The sequence below is a fragment of the Megalops cyprinoides genome, chromosome 10 (genome assembly GCF_013368585.1).
Source record: "Megalops cyprinoides isolate fMegCyp1 chromosome 10, fMegCyp1.pri, whole genome shotgun sequence".
Taxonomy (NCBI): Eukaryota; Metazoa; Chordata; class Actinopteri; order Elopiformes; family Megalopidae; genus Megalops; species Megalops cyprinoides.
The window spans coordinates 8,054,083-8,075,716 of record NC_050592.1 but is presented as its reverse complement, the minus strand read 5'-3'; the positions used below and the strand labels follow the sequence as shown (position 1 = coordinate 8,075,716).

At 47.6% G+C, this 21,634-nt stretch overlaps 2 protein-coding genes across 2 annotated transcripts in view; one reads left to right on the top strand and one right to left on the bottom strand.

The window, feature by feature from the left end:
* grik5 (glutamate receptor, ionotropic, kainate 5) overlaps window positions 1-13,634 on the top strand; it is a 41,381-nt gene extending 27,747 nt beyond the window's left edge. Inside the window, exons 6-20 of the mRNA XM_036538322.1 lie at window positions 973-1,151; window positions 1,756-1,809; window positions 2,862-3,023; window positions 3,512-3,664; window positions 4,698-4,802; window positions 5,008-5,115; window positions 5,262-5,465; window positions 5,991-6,104; window positions 6,361-6,470; window positions 7,056-7,229; window positions 8,174-8,339; window positions 9,194-9,419; window positions 10,435-10,563; window positions 11,280-11,446; window positions 13,050-13,634. Coding sequence (XP_036394215.1) covers window positions 973-1,151; window positions 1,756-1,809; window positions 2,862-3,023; window positions 3,512-3,664; window positions 4,698-4,802; window positions 5,008-5,115; window positions 5,262-5,465; window positions 5,991-6,104; window positions 6,361-6,470; window positions 7,056-7,229; window positions 8,174-8,339; window positions 9,194-9,419; window positions 10,435-10,563; window positions 11,280-11,446; window positions 13,050-13,634 — 2,636 coding nt within the window. The remainder of the gene's footprint in view (window positions 1-972; window positions 1,152-1,755; window positions 1,810-2,861; window positions 3,024-3,511; window positions 3,665-4,697; window positions 4,803-5,007; window positions 5,116-5,261; window positions 5,466-5,990; window positions 6,105-6,360; window positions 6,471-7,055; window positions 7,230-8,173; window positions 8,340-9,193; window positions 9,420-10,434; window positions 10,564-11,279; window positions 11,447-13,049) is intronic.
* Window positions 13,635-17,706: 4,072 nt separating this feature from the next.
* The window catches only part of LOC118784406, an 8,249-nt gene continuing 4,321 nt past the window's right edge, over window positions 17,707-21,634 (bottom strand). Inside the window, exons 2-7 of the mRNA XM_036538638.1 lie at window positions 21,575-21,634; window positions 20,359-20,727; window positions 18,970-19,078; window positions 18,607-18,647; window positions 18,451-18,482; window positions 17,707-17,907 (exon numbers count right to left, since the gene is read on the bottom strand). The exon at window positions 21,575-21,634 is cut by the window's right edge and continues 20 nt beyond it. Coding sequence (XP_036394531.1) covers window positions 17,707-17,907; window positions 18,451-18,482; window positions 18,607-18,647; window positions 18,970-19,078; window positions 20,359-20,727; window positions 21,575-21,605 — 783 coding nt within the window. The 5' untranslated portion in view covers window positions 21,606-21,634. The remainder of the gene's footprint in view (window positions 17,908-18,450; window positions 18,483-18,606; window positions 18,648-18,969; window positions 19,079-20,358; window positions 20,728-21,574) is intronic.

The following is a 21,634-nucleotide window of genomic DNA, read 5'->3' as shown; positions in this document are numbered from 1 at the left end:
CACAGTCATGTTGGAATAGAAAAGGGCCTTCCTCAAACTGTTGCCACAAAGTTGGAAGCATAGCATTGTCCAAAATGTCTTGGTATGCTGAAGCATGATTGCCCTTCACTGGAGATAAGGGGCCTAGCCCAAACCCTGAAAAACAGGTGTGGCCAAATACTTTTGTCCATATAGTGTAGATTCTTCCCCTGAATACACAATCATTTTCAGGTTTCTTCACATGTTGGTTATTGGTTGAGGTAGAATTAGAGACGGGTAAACTGAGCCTTGACCAGAATTTAGGACAGAGCTCTAGTAGTGGGGGACCGTGTGAAAAGCCAGTCTCTGTCAGGTTACACAAAATGGTGGTGTGCTGTAATTGCCTCAAATGTCTAATAAATTAGCTCTGCCTAGAGGGATTTTTCTATAAAAAAACAGACGTACATCACCTCCCAGGGATTCAATCGGTGTCATCTCACTAACAATAGTGACAGCTACTGCTGTTTTACAAGAGGATGGCTGCCTCCAGGAGATTTTGAATGTCGAATCTTTATTGTCATAAAATGAAAGGGTTTGCCCAACTGCTGTCAGGTGGCTTTACTGAGTGGGGAGGGGCAAAGTTCACAGTGTAAGAATGTCCTCAGATTTGCAGCTGTGGTTAGAGGAATTATCAAAGGTTTCCTCCTCTGGTTAAGTACAGGTCACAATGCTTTGATTTCATTATGCAGCCTTATTAGATGGATGTGGCTGGAAAAAGAGCATTGATTTTTTTCCGCTTCAAACTAATTAAACTTTTTGGCTGGGTTCAGTGATTACCACACTGCTTACAGGCTCGTTCTCTGAGAAACAGGGCGATGCCCCCCCCCAACCCCACCCCCCTTTCACTCAGGTTCCCAAGAGGCCAAGTGTCTTATTTACATTTCAGTTCATTTAAGCTTCTTAATTAAAGAGCAAGCCCCACAACTCCTCCCCTTGTATTTCACTCTGCCCCAGGCCTACTGCGATTGGAGGAGCTGGTGCGACGCTTCCTCATCTCCAGGGAGACGCTGTCCATCAGGATGCTGGACGACAACCTGGACCCCACCCCCTTGCTGAAGGAGATCCGGGACGACAAGGTGGCCACCATCATCATCGACGCCAACGCCTCCGTCTCCTATCTCATCCTAAGAAAGGTCAGCCTCACCCCTTGGAGCCTTTTGTCCCGGCGCCAGAACGGCAGCTGCTGACTGCATCACTGCCATTTACAATGGCGGCAGGGGCGGTGTGCCTCACCACTCTGAAAACTGCCTTCTGCTTCTTCATAGATGTAGATCAAAGGGAAAGGTGTGACATTTTTGTCACCTACGCTGTGCTGAATGACCAAAATCAATATCGCGGTCACCTCCTTGATTCAGGTCGCTGGATATTTCAGTCAGTTTTTATGCAAGTTATGGCAAGTGTAGACTGGGAGAACGGAGTAGGGTGTTACTAAATGCCAACAATGCCGCGCCAGGCAGTCATTTGACAGTCTAGACCCTTGGAACACCTCTTTTGGTGGTAATTGGAACATGTGAGCAGACTGTAATGTTCAGTGAGTGTTCAGAGCGACACGGCTATGAAATAGGGGTCATGTGGCATGTCAGCCTGCCAGGTGTGCCGGTAAATGGAGCTGTTACCTGTCTTTATCTGCCTGAGACGGAAAGGTCAGCCACGGCTGCAGTGGCTCAAAGAGGGGTAATTATGTTCATCTCTCTATCCCTCTCTCTCTCCCTCTCTCTCTTTCCCCATCCTCCCCAGGCCTCGGAGTTGGGGATGACATCAGCATTTTACAAGTACATCCTCACCACCATGGTAGGAGTCCCCCGCCACCCACCTCGCCTCCATCTGCCCCTGCTCCAACGCGCAGGGACCTCGGCAGAAACCGATGAGGGGGCCATTAGTCACTGTGTATTAAAGAGGAAATGAAACACTTTTAAATGTAGGATTCATTTGTCAGCACTACAGGTCATTGATTGGAAGGCTTGCCCCAGATTGCGTTATTTTCGTTCGAAAAAATCTTTGCAAAAACTTATGTGTGTGGCAGGCAAAGCGTGTGACTTCAGTGAATTGTTCGGTAGCGCAGCAGTTTAAATACTCCCAACAGAAATGAATAGCGACACCTTAAATTTGTATTGTATGTAACAGCTTGGTAGACCCTAACAGTACAACATGGTTTAAATGTAGCTTAAGGTGCAGTGAAGGGCAACAGTACCTAAGCAGTAACATGCCCAGCAGCTGCCATTTAGCTAACTTGCTAATTTCGCTACTTGACAAGGTCAAGTTAAGCATGATGTTAAACAAACATATACAGTATAATTTCTACAACTACATTCCCTTCTCTGATCCCTTTGGTTGTCAAAGCACTAGCTGTTTATTGAAATCTGACCATTTTTATATCTGTGTTTCCTAAAATTAATGATTTGATGAGCGAGCTAGCAACATGGCCTTGTCCGTTCTTTTACTGAGATGAATAGCTGGCTTGTGTGGCTGTTCTCTGTGCTTCTAGACTGAAGAAGCCATTGATGTTATCCATGTATTATTTAGCAGCTGTGGTTCATATGCTGAAAAGGGGAAAAATGCTAAAATAAAAAACTGAAACCACAAGGCAATAAACCTTTGATTATGTGTGTTTAAAATAAAATAAAATAATTCTAGTATGTCATTCCACCTTTAATAATACAGTGCAAATACTAGACATGATGCTGACAAATTGAGAGAAGCAAAGAAACCGCCATAGAAAAAGAAAATAGGAAGGAATTCAGTATTGTACACTCAATAGTATTGCATTATACACTAAATAGTATTGTACACTGTAGTGGTCTGTCAGCCTGTAACACTCTTTCTCCCTCTCCCTGCCCCCCTAGGACTTCCCCCTTCTCAGGTTAGATGATATTGTGGACGACCAGTCGAACATTGTGGGCTTCTCCATGTTCAACACCAGCCATCCGTTCTACCTGGAGTTCATCAGGAGTTTAAATCTGTCCTGGAGGGAGGGGTGTGACCTCAACCCCTATCCTGGACCTGCGGTGAGTCCCGTCTGCCGCCCTGTCCTGGAGCAGTCACTCATCAAATGTGACATGAGTGAGACAGACCTCACTCCCTCACTCATTCACTCACCCACTCACTCAATCACTCACTCACCCATTCACTCAATCACTCACTCACCCACTCACTCATTCACTCACTCACTCACTCACTCATCCATTCACTCACTCAGCCATTCACTCACTCAGTCATTCACTCACTCAATCACTCACCCACTCACTCACTCAATCACTCACTCACTCACTCACTTACTCACTCGCTCATTCACTCACTCGGCCATTTACTCTATCACTCACCCACTCACTCATCTCTGCTGCATTGTCAAGGTTGTCTACGCTGTCATTGTACTTAAAATTCATAATTATACTGCTCTGAGACCTTTCACTCACTCAGTCATTCACTCTATCACTCACTCACTCAGTCACTCATGAGACCTTACACCTGTACCCTCCTGCACCCCAAACTGCAGCTGTCCTCCGCCCTGATGTTCGACGCGGTGCACGTGGTGGTGGGTGCGGTGAGGGAGCTGAACCGCAGCCAGGAGATCGGGGTGAAGCCCCTCAGCTGCACCTCGCCCCAGATCTGGCAGCACGGCACCAGCCTCATGAACTACCTGCGCATGGTCAGTGCTGCTCTGTCTGTCTGTGAGTCTGCCAGCAGCGTAGGGTCAGTGCTGCTCTGTCTGTCTGTGAGTCTGCCAGCAGCGTAGGGTCAGTGCTGCTCTGTCTGTCTGTGAGTCTGCCAGCAGCATAGGGTCAGTGCTGCTCTGTCTGTCTGTCTGTGTCTGTGAGTCTGTCAGGTACAGATGGGCAGCGCTGATCTGTCTGTGAGTCTGTCAGGAGTGCATAGTCAGTACTGCTCTGTCTTCTGTCTGTGAGTCTGTCAGGAACGCAGTGGTGAGCGCTGCTCTGTCTGTGTGTCTGTCTGAAGCCCATAGTCGATGCTGGTGTGTCTGTGTCTGTTAATCTGTCCTGTGCCTGACAGTGTCTCATTCAGCACTTCTGGTGCCTAATTGTGCCTGCTGATCCTCACACGTCTGTGTTTTCCCTCCGTGTCTCCGACCGGTCTCTTAGTCCTGTCTGTGTTTCTCTTGCTCTGGGTGTCTGGGTGTGTGCCTACCGTAGTGCTTTGTGTCTGTATGGTAACTCCCTTTGTCTGGTACCAGCATTGTCTCATTGCATTTCCCCAGTTCTCCAACCGCTGTGTTTGTAGTCTCCAAGTCTCATGGTATCTACATCAGGCGTTTTTTTTCTCTCTTTCTCACCCCTATCTACCTGTCAGTCTGTACTTTTGCCTATCCGTTTTTGTCTCCCCATGTCTCTCTGTCTCTTGTCTGAATCGGTCTCCGTCTCCTGTATCTGTGAGTCTGTGTCTCACTGTTTGTGCCTCACTATCTCTGCCTGCATTTCCGTTTCTTATGTGTCTTTTTGTCAGCCCCCATCACTCACCCTCTGCAGGTTTTCCCCCTCTCCCCTGGCCTTCTCTCCCGCGGATTGTTTTATCGTGCTTCTGTTTTCCGCTCATTTAGCCCGTCTTTCTCTCGTTTCATCTGTCTGTCTCTCTCTGTCTCTCCCAGCTCAGTCTCTCTGACTCTTTCACTGTCAGGCCGCTCCAGTCTGTCAGTGTGAATCACTGTCCCTCCATCTTTCTCACAGGTGGAGTATGATGGCCTGACAGGGAGAGTGGAGTTCAACAGCAAGGGCCAGAGGACCAACTACACGCTGCGTATTCTGGAGAAACACAGAGGAGGTCACAAAGAGGTCAGAGGTTACAGGAGGGGTCGCAGGGAGCTTATGGGTATTTTGGTACTGTGGGAGGGGGCAGAGGGCAGGTATGTGACGGGATTATCTGTTAATATGTGACAGTCTGATATATCACTGTGGATGGTTTTTAGCCAGTTTCTTTTCCTACATTTTTTAGTCTCTCACATATAACCCTGTTGTCTCCTCCTCCTCTCACCGTTAGATTGGGATCTGGTACTCCAACAACACACTGGCCATGAACTCCACAACCCTGGACATCAACGTCTCAGAGACACTGGCCAACAAGACCCTCATCGTCACCACCATATTGGTAAGCTCTTGGTGGCCGGCCCTGGTTGGGGGGGGGGGGGGGGTGGCAGTTGCAGGCTGCTGATTGGTGGAGGACAGGGTGCAGTAGCTGTGTCTGTAACCCAGCCCACCCCCCCACTCCCCCCCACCCGTGCTCTGTGCCTGCAGGAGAACCCGTATGTGATGCGCAAGGGCAACTACCAGGACTTCCAGGGCAACGACCAGTACGAGGGCTTCTGCGTAGACATGCTGCGTGAGATCGCCGACATCCTCAAGTTCTCCTTCAAGATTAAGCTGGTCGACGACGGGCTGTACGGGGCCCCCGAGCCCAACGGCTCCTGGACTGGGATGGTGGGAGAGCTCATTAACAGGGTAATTACCCAAATTCACCACCCCCCCATCCCCCCCACACCCCCCGCTATCTGTCGCGTTCGCCGTGTGGAACGTCTCGACTCCTCGGAGACGGACTCGCGCGCCACACACATGCGATGGACTTGTTAAGGGAGTAAATGAGCGAAGCCGGCTAAGTAATTATGCGGCGGTAAACTTCAATTATGGCGCGGCGGTCTCTGTGTGGCGCCGAGCGCACCGAGTGCGCCCAACGCCGCTCTCCTGGCACGGGAGGCCTGATGAAACGGAGTAATTAGCTTCCCCTGTTAATCAATTACACTGTGATTAAAGTATATGAGAGGTGTCTGGGGTGTTGTTCTGCAGACGTGGCTCCCAACTCGGGCGCAAGGACTATTAGGACTATTCTGCACCTCCCTCTTTCCCCCCCCTTTCCCTCCTGTTCACCCTCCCCTGCACCTTTTTTTTTTTTTTTTTTTTTTTTTTTTACTTTTCCTCCTCCTCTCCTGGCCCTCTCACTCTCTCTCTCTCTGCCTGTCGCTCTCGCAGAAAGCGGATTTGGCCGTGGCGGGCTTCACCATCACGTCAGAGAGGGAGAAAGTTATCGACTTCTCAAAACCCTTCATGACCCTTGGCATCAGCATCTTGTACAGAGTCCACCTGGTAAGAGAGAGAGGGAGCGTGTGAGACAGAAAGTTATGGTGTCAAGAAAGAGCTGCTTTAGAGTGTCAGTGTGACACCTGGAGTCGTACAGATAAAACCCAAAGCTGAACTTATAATTCTTTGTAGTTATCATCAGTTCACAGATTAATAGTGGTACTGAGAACCGGTGAAGACTGCTGCCCTCTTGTGGCCAGATGATGAACTGCAGTGGGACCTGACCTGCACTAACACAACCCCCCTGTGTTTGGCCTCGTAGGGGCGGAAGCCAGGCTACTTCTCCTTCCTGGACCCCTTCTCTCCAGCTGTGTGGCTCTTCATGCTGCTGGCCTACCTGGCTGTCAGCTGTGTGCTCTTCCTGGCTGCCAGGTAACAGCCACACCTTGCAGGCATTTTCCTGCATTGACACTCACACCAGCACATACGCTTACTTATGGCTACAATGATAAATATACATACCTGTGCATACATCTACAGAGCTATATAAGAAACTATAGAAACCAACAGGATAATATAATGGGTGGGCAGTGTACCATAGTTGTAAAGAGCTAGGCTCGTCACTGAAAGGTTGCGGGTTTGATTCCCTGCTGGGGCACTGCTGCTGTACCCTTGGGCAAGGTACTTATCCCATTATTGGCTCAGTAAATATCAAGCTGTATAAATGGATAACATGTAGAAACTGTAACCTATGTAAGCCACTCTGGATGAGCGCATCTGGTAAACAACAGTAATGTGTAATAATCGAACAAGACCTGTATATACATGTACGTTAAAACTCAAGTTCTGACCAATCGACTAATAAAAATGATAGCGTGTGGTGAAAACATACAGATACAGTGCTTTTTGTAACTTTTGTTCTCAAACGTTCAGTGTGGTAAATGCTGGGGCCATTACTGGTGGCCATGACACCTGCTGCAACCTGAGTTGGTTGATCCTGGTCCCCCCCTCTCTCAGGCTCAGCCCGTACGAGTGGTACAACCCGCACCCGTGCCTGCGGGAGCGCAGGGACATGCTGGAGAACCAGTACACCCTGGGCAACAGCCTGTGGTTCCCGGTGGGGGGGTTCATGCAGCAGGGCTCCGAGATCATGCCCCGGGCCCTGTCCACGCGCTGCGTCAGCGGGGTCTGGTGAGTGCCGGGGCGGAGGGCGTGCCCGAACGCCTGTCTGTCTGTCCTTCCTGTTCCTGCTCTCCTATTGGTTACTCATGGTTTGGTGTTCAGAAACACCACCCTCCTTCCTCTACATCCCCCTCACCATCTCACTTGCATTAAACCACAGTGTTGATGTTCATTAGTGTACTGTAGTAGCTCAGATGGACAGCAATGTCTCTCTGTTCCCTTATGCTGTCTGTAAGCGTACGGCATACTTGCCGTTTATGGTATGTGTAGCATCGTGATGTGTTTTGGATTCTGTGATCTAGTGATGGATGTATGGGAGTCCATTTGGCTTCCTTTTTCTAGTCAGGTTGCAGAGGTTAACCTGTGGTAGGGCTTGAATGGTGTTATGCTCACACTCACAGGTTTGGGAGTGTTGTTTAGCCTGGTCTGACATTGTTGCTCATTCAACTTTAATGGATACACTTCTGTTCTTTTGTGCTGGAAGTCGCTCTGCTGTCTGCAAAATGAATGTAGTGTAATATAACGGTGGAAGCACAGAATGCAGTAGTGTATGTTGTCTTGAGTTTGGGGGGGGGTCAGTGGAAATAAGTGTGTGTAGAACAGAGGCACAATGCATTAAATGATTTGCACTCTCCTTCCACATCCAAACCTGGACACACAAATGTGCATTGTGCCTCCAATTTCCCACACATACTCATGTGCATTGTGTTTCCACTAGGAAAGTGTGTATGGACTTGACTGTGGAAGGGTAGTACACAATAGTGTGTGTAGGCTTGAGTGTGGAGGCACAGTACACATTAGAGTGTGTAGGTTTCAGGCCGGAGGCACAGCATGCGTTTGTGTGTAGGTTTGAGAGCAGAGGCATAGTGTGCAGTTATGCGTGTAGGGTTGAGTTTGGAGACAGAGCGCAGTAACATGTGTGGGCCTGAGTATTGGATCCTTTCTTCTCTCAGGTGGGCCTTCACCCTGATCATCATCTCGTCCTACACGGCCAACCTGGCGGCCTTCCTCACGGTGCAGAGGATGGAGGTGCCCATCGAGTCGCCCGACGACCTGGCGGACCAAACCAACATAGAGTACGGCACCATTCATGGGGGGAGCACCATGACCTTCTTCATGGTACGGTCCATTCTGGTCAGATGGTCACGGCTGTGTGTATATCAGTTCTTGGCTGTACATGCATTTTGACTGCACTTGTATCAATGTGAAACAGTGTCACTGACCTATATTTGTGTATGGCTGTGTCTGGCTGTCTCTGTATTTGTGTGTATGGCTGTGTCTGGCTGTCTCTGTATTTGTGTGTGTGTCTTTGTGTTTGCCTCTGTGTGTCTGTGTTTATGTGTTTTCACCGTATGTGTCACACTGTCAGTGGCCTGTATTTGTGTGCTGCTGTGTCAGGCTCTCTCTTTATTTGTGTGTGTGTGTTTTCCCTCTGTGTGCCTGTCTGTGGCGCGGAGCGTGTCGGCGCGGTTTCGCTTTAGCGTTTAGCTTCTGTGTTCGAGTTGCGGCACGTGCCTGTCGCATTGTGTTTGTGTTGCATTAAGTGGCTGGGTGCCCGTGTTTGCTTATGTAAGTGCCTTGGCATCTGTGTTGGCATCTGTGTTTGTCGGTGTGTGTGGGGGAACGGCTGCGTCGGCGCCAGACTGTATTTGCTATTGTGTCTGCGTCGCTCCTCTCTCCCCCTCTCTCTCTCCCTCTCTCTCTCCCTCTCTCTCTATTGAAAGGATCATAATGCACTAGTGTGCGCCGATTGTCGCCGCTCCACGGATGCATAATTTCCTGGCTTTCCTTCCACGGACGCCTCGGCGCAATCTCATATTGTTTGTTTTTGACTCGGTAACCGTGATTAATGCGATAATGACAGTGCAGACGATTACGCTCATAAATCACTCTCCCCCCCTACCCCCTGTTCCTTGCCCCCCCCTCCCCCATCCCTCACACCCCCCCCCCACCCCGACCGCCCTCTTTTCCAGAACTCGCGGTACCAGACCTACCAGCGTATGTGGAACTACATGCACTCCAAGCAGCCCAGCGTGTTTGTGAAGAGCACGGAGGAGGGTATCGCCCGGGTGCTCAACTCCAAGTACGCCTTCCTGCTGGAGAGCACCATGAACGAGTACCACCGCCGCCTCAACTGCAACCTCACCCAGATCGGAGGCCTGCTGGACACCAAGGGCTACGGCATCGGCATGCCGCTGGGTGAGTGAGCGCGAGCGAGGGGAGGGGGGCAGGCGTTGGGGACGGTGCCGACCCGCTCTCAGTCTGAGTCTACATCCTTCGTTTCGGTCCGTCTCGGTCTGGGCACTGACGGGATTAGCACACCCACCCTGTGGGAGTCTGCTCTCAGTCTTTAAGCGTTTATTTGGGCACGGTTATTTTTTTTTTTGGCCTTTAAAAATGGCTTGGATTTTCCTTTGTCTTGGTCTTGGAGCGGAATGTGAGACCTGAGACGTGATTACTTCATATTGAGATTTGTCTGTCTCAGTCTCACTCTGGGATACAGTGCCTTCACTGTGAGGGATTCTGTCATGGCGGAGGGTTGGGGGGGATTTAAGGTGAGGAATGGATGGATGTAGTTTCATCAGAAGATGAGTCATTACCGTAGCATCATTATCTCAGGCGATTGCCTTTGCTTTTTGTGAGGTTTAGCGAGATATTGTTTATAAATATTAACCGTAAACAATATGATTAATTGAATGTTGCAGACGCCCCCTGCAACTAATCCTGTCAAAACACCATAATTTCATGTCACATGTGAACTAATCTGCAGATGCTGATGCCACTGACGCAGTGTTAAGTAGGTAGAACACAGACAAACACAGTAGACTGACTCCCCCCCCCTCATGCTCCCTATTCCCTCCTCTTTCACCCTTGCTTTGTCTCCTTCTCTCTCTCTCTCTCTCCTGGTCTTGTCTATCTCTCTCTCTCTCTCTCTTGGTCTTGTCTCTCTCTCTCTCTCTCCTGGTCTTGTCTATCTCTCTCTCTCTCTCTCTCCTGGTCTTGTCTATCTCTCTCTCTTCTTCCGTCCCCTCCTACTCTTTCTGTGTCTCATGCTCTGTCTCTATCTCTCTCTCCCTCTCTCTTCTCCTCTCTCTTTTTCCCCTTGCTGTCTGTTTCTCCTGCTATGTCTCTGTCTCTCTCACTCTCTCCCTCTCTCCTTTCTCTCTCTCTCTTTCTCTCGGTCTGCTGCCCTGTCTCTATCTCCCACTCTCAGGCTCTCCATTCAGAGACGAGATCACGCTGGCCATCCTGCAGCTCCAGGAGAATAACCGGCTGGAGATTCTGAAGAGGCGCTGGTGGGAGGGGGGGCAGTGTCCCAAGGAGGAGGACCACCGGGCCAAAGGTCGACATCCAGAGCCCTCTTCCAGTCCAGTGTTCAGTCTGCTGCAGTCCATGTTCAGACTAGTGCTCCGCCCGGTTCAGTGTTCAGATCCCTTTGAACTGCTAGACCGAAGCTTTTCTGTGCCTGCAGGAAAGGGGGTCATTGGGGTATTAGTGATGTTGATCCCTGCTCTGGCCCTCACTCTGTGTGCTGTGTAGAATAGGACAGATCAGTGCTTCTTCTGAATGCTTACTTCTCCACAGGCCTTTAGATGGATAATTCATGGTTGTGCTGATTGAAATATCAACGTCTATTGAATTATCAACATCTAGGTGTGTGTGTGCATGTCTGTGTTTGAACATGTACATATGTGTGTGTGAACATGTTTGTGTGTGTGTTTGCAAGTACGAGTGTGTGGGTGTGTGTGCGTGTGTATATGATCGCATATGTGGGTATGTGTGAGCTTGTACAAATGTGTACATGTGTGTGTGTTGTCTGTGTGTGCACGTGTGTGTGTGTGTGTGTGTGTGTGTGTTGATGCGCTGTCTCTTTCTGTCTCTCAGGCTTGGGGATGGAGAACATCGGGGGCATATTCGTGTGTGTGTGTGTTGATGCGCTGTCTCTCTCTGTCTCTCAGGCTTGGGGATGGAGAACATCGGGGGCATATTCGTGTGTGTGTGTGTGTGTGTGTGTGTGTGTGTGTGTGTGTTGATGCGCTGTCTCTCTCTGTCGCTCAGGCTTGGGGATGGAGAACATCGGGGGCATATTCGTGGTGCTGATCTGTGGCCTGATCATCGCCGTCTTCGTGGCCATCATGGAGTTTGTGTGGTCCACGCGACGCTCGGCCGAGACAGACGAGGTACGCCCTCACCCTCGCCCTCGCCGAAATCACAGACCCACCCCAGTAGGTCACCACGGCAACCTGCCAACTCTCCGCCTGTTTGTGTGTGTGTTGTGCTGCGTGGCCATCGTGTTGCTTGTGAGCCGTCGTGCAAGTGTTTCACTGTAAGCGTGCATACTGAGTGCTCTACTCTGTGGTTGAGCTGTACCTAAGGCAGAAGTGTAGACCTGTGTGTCACAATCAGAATGCTACTGTAGATAATAATAAGCCAGTGTAGTGTAGTGGTAAGGAGAAGAACCTGTAACTGAGAGGTTGCTGGTTTGATTCCTTGCTGAGGCACTACTTTTGGCCCCTTGGGCAAGGTACTTAACCCAGAATTGCCTCAGTAAATATCCAGCTGTATAAATGGATAACATGTAAAAAATTGTAACTATGTAAGTCGATCTGGATAAGATCTGGAGTATCTGCTAAATGCCAATAATGTAATATAATAAAATATATATTATATATGTTATGTAATCAGACATTGTGGGTTGATATTATAATGCAGTGGTTGATGAGTGTTGTAATGGTATGTTTATAGACTCTAATCAAGTTTGTTTGTGTTTGAAAATGCACTTGATTATGCAATGTTGTGCTGCCAGTAATTGCTTGCATTAAGTATTAAGTGATTGTCCCTGTCCTAATATTGCACTTTTTTGATATACCTGTCTCGGGTTCTTGCAGTCCTCTTTCCCATATTTCAACATTTTGATCACTTTCTATGTTTCATCGGACAGTTATGGATGTGTGTCAGTCGATGCATTTCTAATTGGTGTTCGTCTGCCAGGTTTATGAATGGATATTTCAGTTAGGTGTATTATTTAGTGCTGAGCGCTTGGTATAACGTGATCAGTTTACAAGAGTGTGTGTGAGCATGTGGCATGTGATTAAGAATGAGAGCATTCCACTGTGCATGTCTGAGTATGTGTGTGCTGTTATATTTGTCAGTGTGTGACTCTTTTGCAAAGGTATGTGTGTGTCATTGTGTCATTTTACAGAACCCGTTGTCACTCCTCTTAGTCCGTCTCTGTGTGTTTTTAATGAAGTGCAGCTAGTCCCTATGCGCGTTTGGGCTCTATTAACCCTCTACTTTGCTTCCTTGATATTTGCCCGCTTTCTGTCATTTTTTCTTCCTCTCCCGCTCCTTCCCCCCAACTCCTCTCTTTCAAACTCTTATTCTCTTCTGTCCTTTTTTCACCTCTTTTTTTCACCTCTTTCAAACCTCCCTCTGTCTCCACCTTTATCCTCTCTCTCCATCTTTCATCTCGCACTCTCCCACACTTCCTATTCCCTGCCTTTCCATCCACTTTTTTCCCTCTCCCTTCCCCCCTTCTCTCCTCGTACTACCTTCTGTATCTCTCTCCCCTCTCGCTCTCTCTCCTTTTTCTCCCTTTTGTCCTTTCCTCCGTCTCTGTCTCTGTCTCTGTCTCTGTGTCTCTCTCTATCTCTCTCTCCCTTTCTCTCTCTCTCTGTGTCTCCCTCTGTCTGTCTCTCTCTCCCTTTCTTCCTCTCTCTCTCTGTCTCTCTCGCTCTCTCTCTGTCCCTTCTTCCACCCTCTTCCCGCTCCGCCCTCCTTCTCTCGTTCCTCGCTCTCTCTCTCTCTCTCTCTCTCTCTCTCTCTCAGGTGTCGGTGTGCCAGGAGATGCTGACGGAGTTCCGGAACGCCATCTCGTGCAAGAAGAGCTCCCGCTCGCGGCGGCGACGGCCCCTGACAGGCCCGGGGGGGCCCCGGCACCCGACGCGGCTGTCGCTGGGGGCCCCACGGCCCCTGCGGCTGGTGCGGGAGATGCGCCTGAGCAACGGGAAGCTGTACAGCGGGTCGGGGCCCCTGACGGGGGGCGCCGGGGCCGGGGGAGGCCCCACCGACATGGGCCCAGGGCCGCAGCGCCTGCTGGAGGACCCGCTGGGGGCCAACACCACGCCCCCGCCCCCGCCGGCCCCCGCCGCGCCCCCACGCAGCTGCACACACATCCGCATCTGCCAGGAGTGCCGGCGGATTCAGAGCCTGCGGTCCAGCTCCTCCCGAATCCCCCCCTCCTCCGCCCCCCTGCCCCGTCTCCCCCCGCCGCCTCCCCCCTCCTCCTCCAACACCGACAGTGAGGGGGGTGGGGGGGCCAGCCCGCGGAGGCTGCACCACACCCCCCCGCCCCGCCCGTTACCTCCCACGCAAAGCAGCACCAGCGCAGACCTGCTGGGGGAGCAGGACTGAGGAGTGGGGGGATTAGCGGAGGGGTGCAGACTTTGCTGGGACATGCTGCTCAAGGGGGGGGGGGGGGTGGTTGTGGGGGCTTTCGGCCTCATGCCCTCTGTGCACTGCCTTCAGGAGGGTAAGGACCAGACAGTGGAGGGGGGTGGGGGGGGGGGGGTGGGGGGCATGAGCAGTGAGTGACAGCTCTGGGCTTAGTGGCTGGATACTGGGACACAGAGACAGACTGTGAGGACTTCACTGAGCCTCGGAGCGACCATGAGTGCTTGTGAGTGGAACCTCAGCTTACCTGGCTAAACGACCCGCTCTCCTCACCCCCTCTCCCCTCGGGGCACCACATCCCTGTTGTGGAGGTTGGTTGTTTTTCCATTGCAGAAAAGCCCATGGTCATCGCCAAGATGACTAAGGTCATTTTTGTGCTGTTTAGAGCGGCCGTTCGCTGCGGTTTAGTACTAAACACTCTAGTGAGAGCTCAAGTGCCATTTCAAGGAGGTCTGATTGTGCTGGTGTCAACCAGCACGCTGGTCCTACAGGGAAAAAGATGAAAGGTTGACGCTGTTCAGGAAAGAGACAAACCAACTACTGGGAAAAGTCTGGCCACTCTTTTGTCATTCAACGTGATTTCAACCCCTCCTCCACCACAAAGGGCCATAGTGACTCTCTCTCATCTTCCACAACAAGAAGAGAACCAGCCCCTCCCACTGGACCATAGAGACTACACACCTAGAGTGGTTTGCTTCTCCTCCTCGGGAACATAGAGATTACGAATGCAGCTGGAGCACACAGCATTCCTGGAGGACCTGAAGGAGCATAGAGACTCGAAACTAAGTGACATCAAAAACAGGAAACAAAAGCGGAAAAAAAAAAAAAAAAACTGACTGGAGAATTATTTTTTTTCTGTCTTTCTTTCTGTCTTACTTTCTTTCTTGGTTTCCCCCAGTTAATGTTAATGTCTTGGAGGGAAGTATTGCAAGACCATAGGAACCCAAACTACCAGAGTGGTTGGTCTGAGGAAAGATTGTTTGTTCCCCGGTGTGGTTTGTAAGACCAGCGATTCACTTTGCGCTGGGCTCACCTCAAACCCATAGCGACAGGTAATGGTAGAATACACACAAACAAGGAATTTACACAGGGCAACTGACTGCACATAAACCACAAGACTGACAGCGCTGGATTGGTATACGTGAACACTGTGAAGGTCTTTAATTGACCGTGTGAGTGTAAGCAAGCAGGCTTGTGTGCTGAATGATTTTGATAGGACCGTATACAGGTGCAGCACCAGGCGACTGCGTGTGAGAGACACTTAGCTGATTTGTCCTTGGGAAGCCTGTCCAAGAGGTATAGATTTCTCTTAATCCTCTGCCACAATCTACTCCACTCCCACCCCCCTCGAGCAACACAGGCATTAAAACTAAGACAGCAAGAAACCACAGACAGATAAAATGAGGAACCTTTGTCTGCTGTGGCCGCATCTTGTGCTTGTGCGATCGCACATCATTTTTTTTTTTCAATCTAATGACAGCTCTGAAACGGGGAATTCGGTAGCAGACGTTTTCTAAATTGCGACAGACGTCGCTGTCACAGGGTATGCGGTGTCCTCGCGCCCGAACACGAAGAAGGGCAAGGTTTAACGATCCAGGGACCATGTTTGTGAGCCGATCCTCACCCAAATGAGAAGCTTAACGGAATAAACTGCCCGAAACTAACCAGCCCCCTTTTCAATTTGTGGCACAAAAACGTACAAGAATAGGACAAGATATCCGAGAGACAAATCCTTAATTGGACCACTTCCTTAATTAGATATTCCCCCCTGTGCTCAGTTCTGGGCACGGCCGTGGAATTGTACTGTTGCCAAAAGCTTCAGATGGCTCTCTGTTCTTTATTTCTAACAGCATGGCACCTCTTAAGTGGACAACGTTTGCCAGAGCCAGAGGACATAAAGCCCTTTCTGAACAATCAGTCTGAATTATAACATTAACTGTAGGGACCCGGTCAGTGAAACAACAGCTGCAGATAAAAAAAGAAGTTATGTCTGCTGTTCATTGCTGATAATTTAGAAACTTCCCCTCAATCTTTACAAACATCAAAGAAGTTTTAAGAAAAGTTGTGCAGTGTTTTTTTTTTACTCCATAGTCTGGAGTCCAAAAATGAAAAGATAACTACACAATTGCAATTTGGGGGTGGTATGCATTTCATTTTTTCAGTACCATGGTTGAATTGCAAGTCCCTTGCTCTCTAGTCTCCTCAGCAACACTGACCGCTGATCAGTGGTCAGCAATTGGAATGCTTGCGTGATGTGAGACACTTGCTGGCTGACCACTGATCTCAGACTAGTCGCTGAAGGATGAAGGGAGCAATTTAAGACCGGAAAGCAAACTATAAAACAGCATTTTTTGCAGCATTTTGAACTTACTGAACTATATATTTAAACCTTTCAACCCCTTTACCCACTACTGATATATGCTATATCATGTTCTAGCATATATCAGGCTTGAAACGATGCATATATTTGACACAGTGTAACAAGTCTAAGAGCTATGTAGGCCATGCTCCTGGAGGTTTCATGTCAAGGACCACAAAGTCTGGCCAATTCAGTGTGTTCCAGTTACAAGAAACATTATCAGTTCCTTTTCTTAACTGTTCAGACGTTCTAAAGTTTATCTGACACTGATGAAATCACTTACATTCGCACCCATTGCCACACACACACACACACGCGCGAATCCCTAGAAAGACAGAGACAGTATCGTTTCTGCAATCGTCTCTCAGTTCTGCCTCAGCGTCAGACAGGAGCTGAAGAGTGTGAGAGGGGACACTCAGTTCAGCTGCAAACGTTAGTGACACAGAGAGGAGGGGCGTGGGTGTGACTTGGTGCCTGTGTGACTCTCCTGAATGAACATGGGTGAGGAAGGGAGGGATGGAGAGAGGGAGTGTGGAAGAATTGGGGTGGGGAGTCCCTAGAGGAAAAAAAAAAACAAAAACATCTTTTTGTTTACTTTTTAGTTCCTTCTTTGTTATTTTTTCATATTTCTATACTAGTGCTAAATGGATTATTAAAACAATGATGATGAATATTATGATGATTATATTGTTGTTATTATTATTCCTATTGAAGTGCAGGGGTTGGTAGGAGGGTACAGATATTTGGGTTTGGGGGGGTATGCGGGTGGGGTGGGGGCGGGTGAGGTGGTGATTTCATGCTCTTCATAACGACCCCCCCAGATGTTACAACTATAGACACACAAATGCGTTTTGAATAAAAAGAAATATTCAGACTCTCTTGGGATGGCGTGTCTGGTGTGTACCTGAGTGACACTGAGTGTATGTGTGCATTATAGTCTGTTTGGTTCTGACCACGTGTCTGTGTTTTGGTCTGTTTAATGCACTAAAGTCAAACAGCTGTTCATACACTACATAATGAAATGTTAGCTGATCTCTTACTATATTCATACTATACACATTTATTGCTTTCCTGAATGCCAAGGATTCTTGTAAAAATGATATTGTAGAAAGTAATTTTATTTATTAAGCAGTAAAAGCATGCACAACTTACATTCATGCAACAACAAGAATGTTAATAGAAAAAAATACATATATTTTCAGTCCCTATTCCTTCTAACAGTACCTACAGATGACCACTGGAGGAAATCATCACCCAGAACTTCACAATACTGTACGTTTTGCAAATAAATGGCTACCAAGCGCAATTAAAGCCGCACACTGCCTGCCTGCCTGCAGTTTCTGTGAATCTTAGCCTCCCATCAGGACTTTTGTGCTTGTGTGCCAAAAATTGTAACTTTTTTAATGTTTTGCACAGCCTTCTATCATGTCACAACCTGCAGCTGACACACTTCTCCCATGTAACCAACTTTGTTATTAAAATTTAAATTTTATCCATTTTTTTTTTGAGGAGCATTTTAGGTTTAGTCACTTGCTGTAGTGTACAGCAGCTGTGCCCCACAACAGACTCAAACCCACAACTCTCTGATCACAAGTCCAGCCTCCCTGTCCATTGCTTTGTACTATAAAATCCAGGCGAACCTCCATCCCTCTCATTTCCCTCAGTCACACACTGTTACTTCCTTTTAACCTGTGCATAGGTGGTGTCTCCGCCCTCCACCCTTACATTCTGAGAGTACAGAACTGGGTCTGCATGCTGCAGCCTTGAGCCTGACTGGCTGCCGTGCCTGACCTCAGTGTATTCTGAGCCGGTATTGGGGAAAGCAGCGCCCCTGCTGGCGGGGGTAACGTGACGAATATCCGCGTAGGTTATGTCCTAGGAAAGAAAAACAACGCCAAATTATCGTAAAGATTTTTATCTTTTTTTTTTAGCTCAGCCCAGGTTCTCATCCCTGGGGCCTAAGATGACAGTCACTGGTCAGAAGCATACAGACAAGGTAAGCGTGTCAGGAAATGATCACAGCCCTTGGACTGCAGGCAATAGTCAGTAAGCTCTGGTTATATAGTTTATAATGTAACACACACACTGCACGACTGTAGAGAACATTAGAGAACAGAAAGATACCCGTTCAACACGCAACTCTAGGCCAGCTCATGTCTGTAACCTCAATAAATGAAAACGATCATGCTTTGTTTGAAGAGTCCTTGCCCTTGTAAACCTACACAGGGACCCATAAGCATTAGGGACTTGGGCACTCAGGAGTGCTCAGTTCTGTAAATAAACACTTGGAACAGTGTCCATTTCCCTTACAGCAAAGTGAATGTGTTATTAGGTGTCTATCATTTAAGGTGACATCTCAAGACCACACACACACCAAAGCAGCGTCAATCAGGATGTAAAACTGTATCTGTACTGTACCTCGCCCTCTGTCTCAGCGGTCCTGGGTGGCTCTGAAACACAGACAAAAAGGCCGCTCTCAAAAGCTGAAGTTACTGACTGCAAACCTGCTGGAGAAGGAAGCTGGAATGGGGAAGAGCCTATGGAAATTGTGTGGAAGAGGGGTTAGAGACTTACGGTTGGTGTTTCTGCGATGTACCACAGCATTGATCTTGGGCCTAGAAACACAGTGGAGTCAGTTTGTTTTTCAGTCTTCTGCTTTATCTATTTCACAATTGCGCTGCATTTAATAACATTTTTATATATATTATTTGTGAACAGTATGACTTTTCTACATTGGATGTTATTAAGGCTGAAGATTTACATTAAAAAAGTGGGGGGGGGGTCGACAAAAAAGCAGAAATCAGATGGTAAAAAAGATGTGCGAAGTGATCAGATTAAGTTTTACAGTGGCATACAACATATTTGTGTTCCATATTCAAGTTCAAAAATGTGAATAAATTCAAAGGCTGGGAATTTGATTTTGGCTAGGCCACCAACCTACTCCTCCTCTTCCTCACGATGAAGTATGCTGCTGCTCCAATGAGGATTATAACCAGCAGAATGGCCAACACAACCACAGGGACAAGTGGTGACCTAGGATTTGACACTGAACACAGCACAGTGTACATCATAGTCTGGGGTAATAACACAGCCAAACTTCAATTTATAAAATACAGCAATACAGAGAAGCAATTACAAAGTACAATAACATATGATACACAGTGATCTTTGTAACAAATCTATGTTGCATGTGTATCATTCTGAATCAAACATGTTACATGTTTGATTCAGAATCGAAGTGATCAATACCTCCAAGCATAAAACAAGTACACTGCATCCACATGAGGTCACTGGCATGTACTAGCATGCAGCTTTGCTTTAAGGTCAACCTACTGTACACGGTGCTCATGGTTTTAAGAAAACAAACAAAACAAAACAAAAAACTCTATCATGTTCTGTATGATATATTTGTCAGACTCGCAAATAATTTAGCCAAATGCCCTCTGCATTGGAGGAATAAAAAAACTTCTAAAGACACTCACCACACCCATGGCACTATTGTGGGAATTTAAACAGCACAAATGCCAAAAAATGCCACTGAATTTTGTTTTTAAAGTTTTTCCTCTTTACCGCAATCCTGTTTTTGGAACCACTAATTGTGCATTAGGCCTGTCTCACTGTGGCAACCTCTGCACTCCTGTAGTTGTGCCGAGTGGAGAGGACTGCAATCCCCCAATGCACCTGCAGCCAGTGGCTATTTTTTGCATGACAGGTCACACGGTGCACTGCAGTGGAGCAGGCGCTGACTGGAGGATAGGCACTGCTCCACTGACATAATCTGTGCTACTTTCAGGTGCCTGATGAATGGCGAGGTGCCTGAGAGTGCTGAAACAAGGAAACCATGGCTGGTGGAACAAAGCTAATTTTTTTCTGCTGCTCCTAGTCTTTAATCAGGAAATGAACCCAGGTCTTTGGGCTCAGCTTCCTTTCCATTTAACTGTAGACTCAACTATATATTCACTGTTAAAAGCAACATAGGATTTTAGTGATTAATGTTCTCCAAATCTGTAATGGACATAAAGTTATATTTTTGCATTTTCATTTCACTATTGGCACTATTTGTACACAATGACAATAACAACTGACCCCATACGACTGACATCACTGAAAACATAGTGTCTTGTGTCTTTGTAAAATCTTGTATACTTTGCTTTTCAAACACCGTCACAAAGTTTTTCTTTTGCTTTATGAGTTTTGTTGTTCAGGTAGTCAAGTGAGACTTGAATGAACTAAAGCAACAAAAATAATATTGCTGCCACTCTGAGAGACAGTGAAAGTCACAGCACTTAGAGGAACACAATGCCGTCACATTCTTTATTCTCTTACCCTGTGTGATGAGTGTGGTGGTGCCCTCCATGGAGCCGGAAGGGTAGGTGCTGTATGTACAGGTATACCTCCCCTCATCTGTTTTATTAACATTGTCGATCTTGATGGAGGCATCATGCACAGAGGTGCTTATTAAACTGACTCTTCCTTTCAAGGGTGATTCAGGGTAATTTGTCTCCTCACCCTCCTTAAAGACCACAATCTTTTCCACCAGTGGTTTCTCTGATGGTTGCACCAAAGGCTCCCTCGTCCATTCACCCTGTATGAGCTTGGTTTCATTTTTTCCCTGAACAAACTGACAGTGCAGTGTGACATCACCCCCAACGTAGGCAGTAACCTCTGGATCAACACTGACTCGCTGACTCTTCCCTACTGAGAGAGACAGAGAGAGAGAAAATACATGTAGCCAGGTGGTCATATTTCACTGAATACCATGCTGTAAATGAACACATATAAATGTAAATGTAAGCGTACTGTTGATTGTAACTGCATGCAATGAAGTCGTCATACTGTAACATAGCTGTGTCTGGTAGGAATTGCATTATTGTGATTATACTGTAGGACATGTAATATTAAAAAGCATAATAATTCCATAATGTGTGTATTCCAATCTGCTCGCAAAATGTGACAATATGGAAAATTTTGGTGATGAAGAGGCATGTTGTTGCTGGACAGTGTAGAGCCAGATATGGAGGAAGTTTAGGTGCAGCACAAGAGTGCTGGGTCTGTGGTGCGGTACTGCTGTGAGGAAGTACACAGAGACCACATTACTGGAACCATCATGCTGATGCTTCTAACACTGCAAGCACAACTTTCCATTTTGCCACTGTTTTTCAAACTTAACTGACATCTGAGGTTTCAGCAATGGTTAAGTGGAAACTCTGAATCAGTTCACCCATAGAAGTAAACAAATGACCCTCAGTGGGTAAAGCAAGACATAAAATTACAAAATGTTAGTCTGAAATGACTTTTATATACTCCAATGAATTATGTACACACACACACACACACACACACACACACACACACACGTCTATGTTACTAAAAGGGGACCCTATACCTGCCAAGAGGGGACCATAGTTTCTAAACATTTTTATGAAACAAAAAAGAAACAGAAAATTTCTTTAAGTTCACTGTTCATAATCTTTTCTGAGATAACATTTTAAATGTTTTTTTTAAACTGCGAAGAGGGGACCTGAACCTGAACCATGCCTACCTAACAAGGAGGGGACCTTCAAATCCTGCATTAGGCCTGTGTCTCCGTCTGTTCCACGGT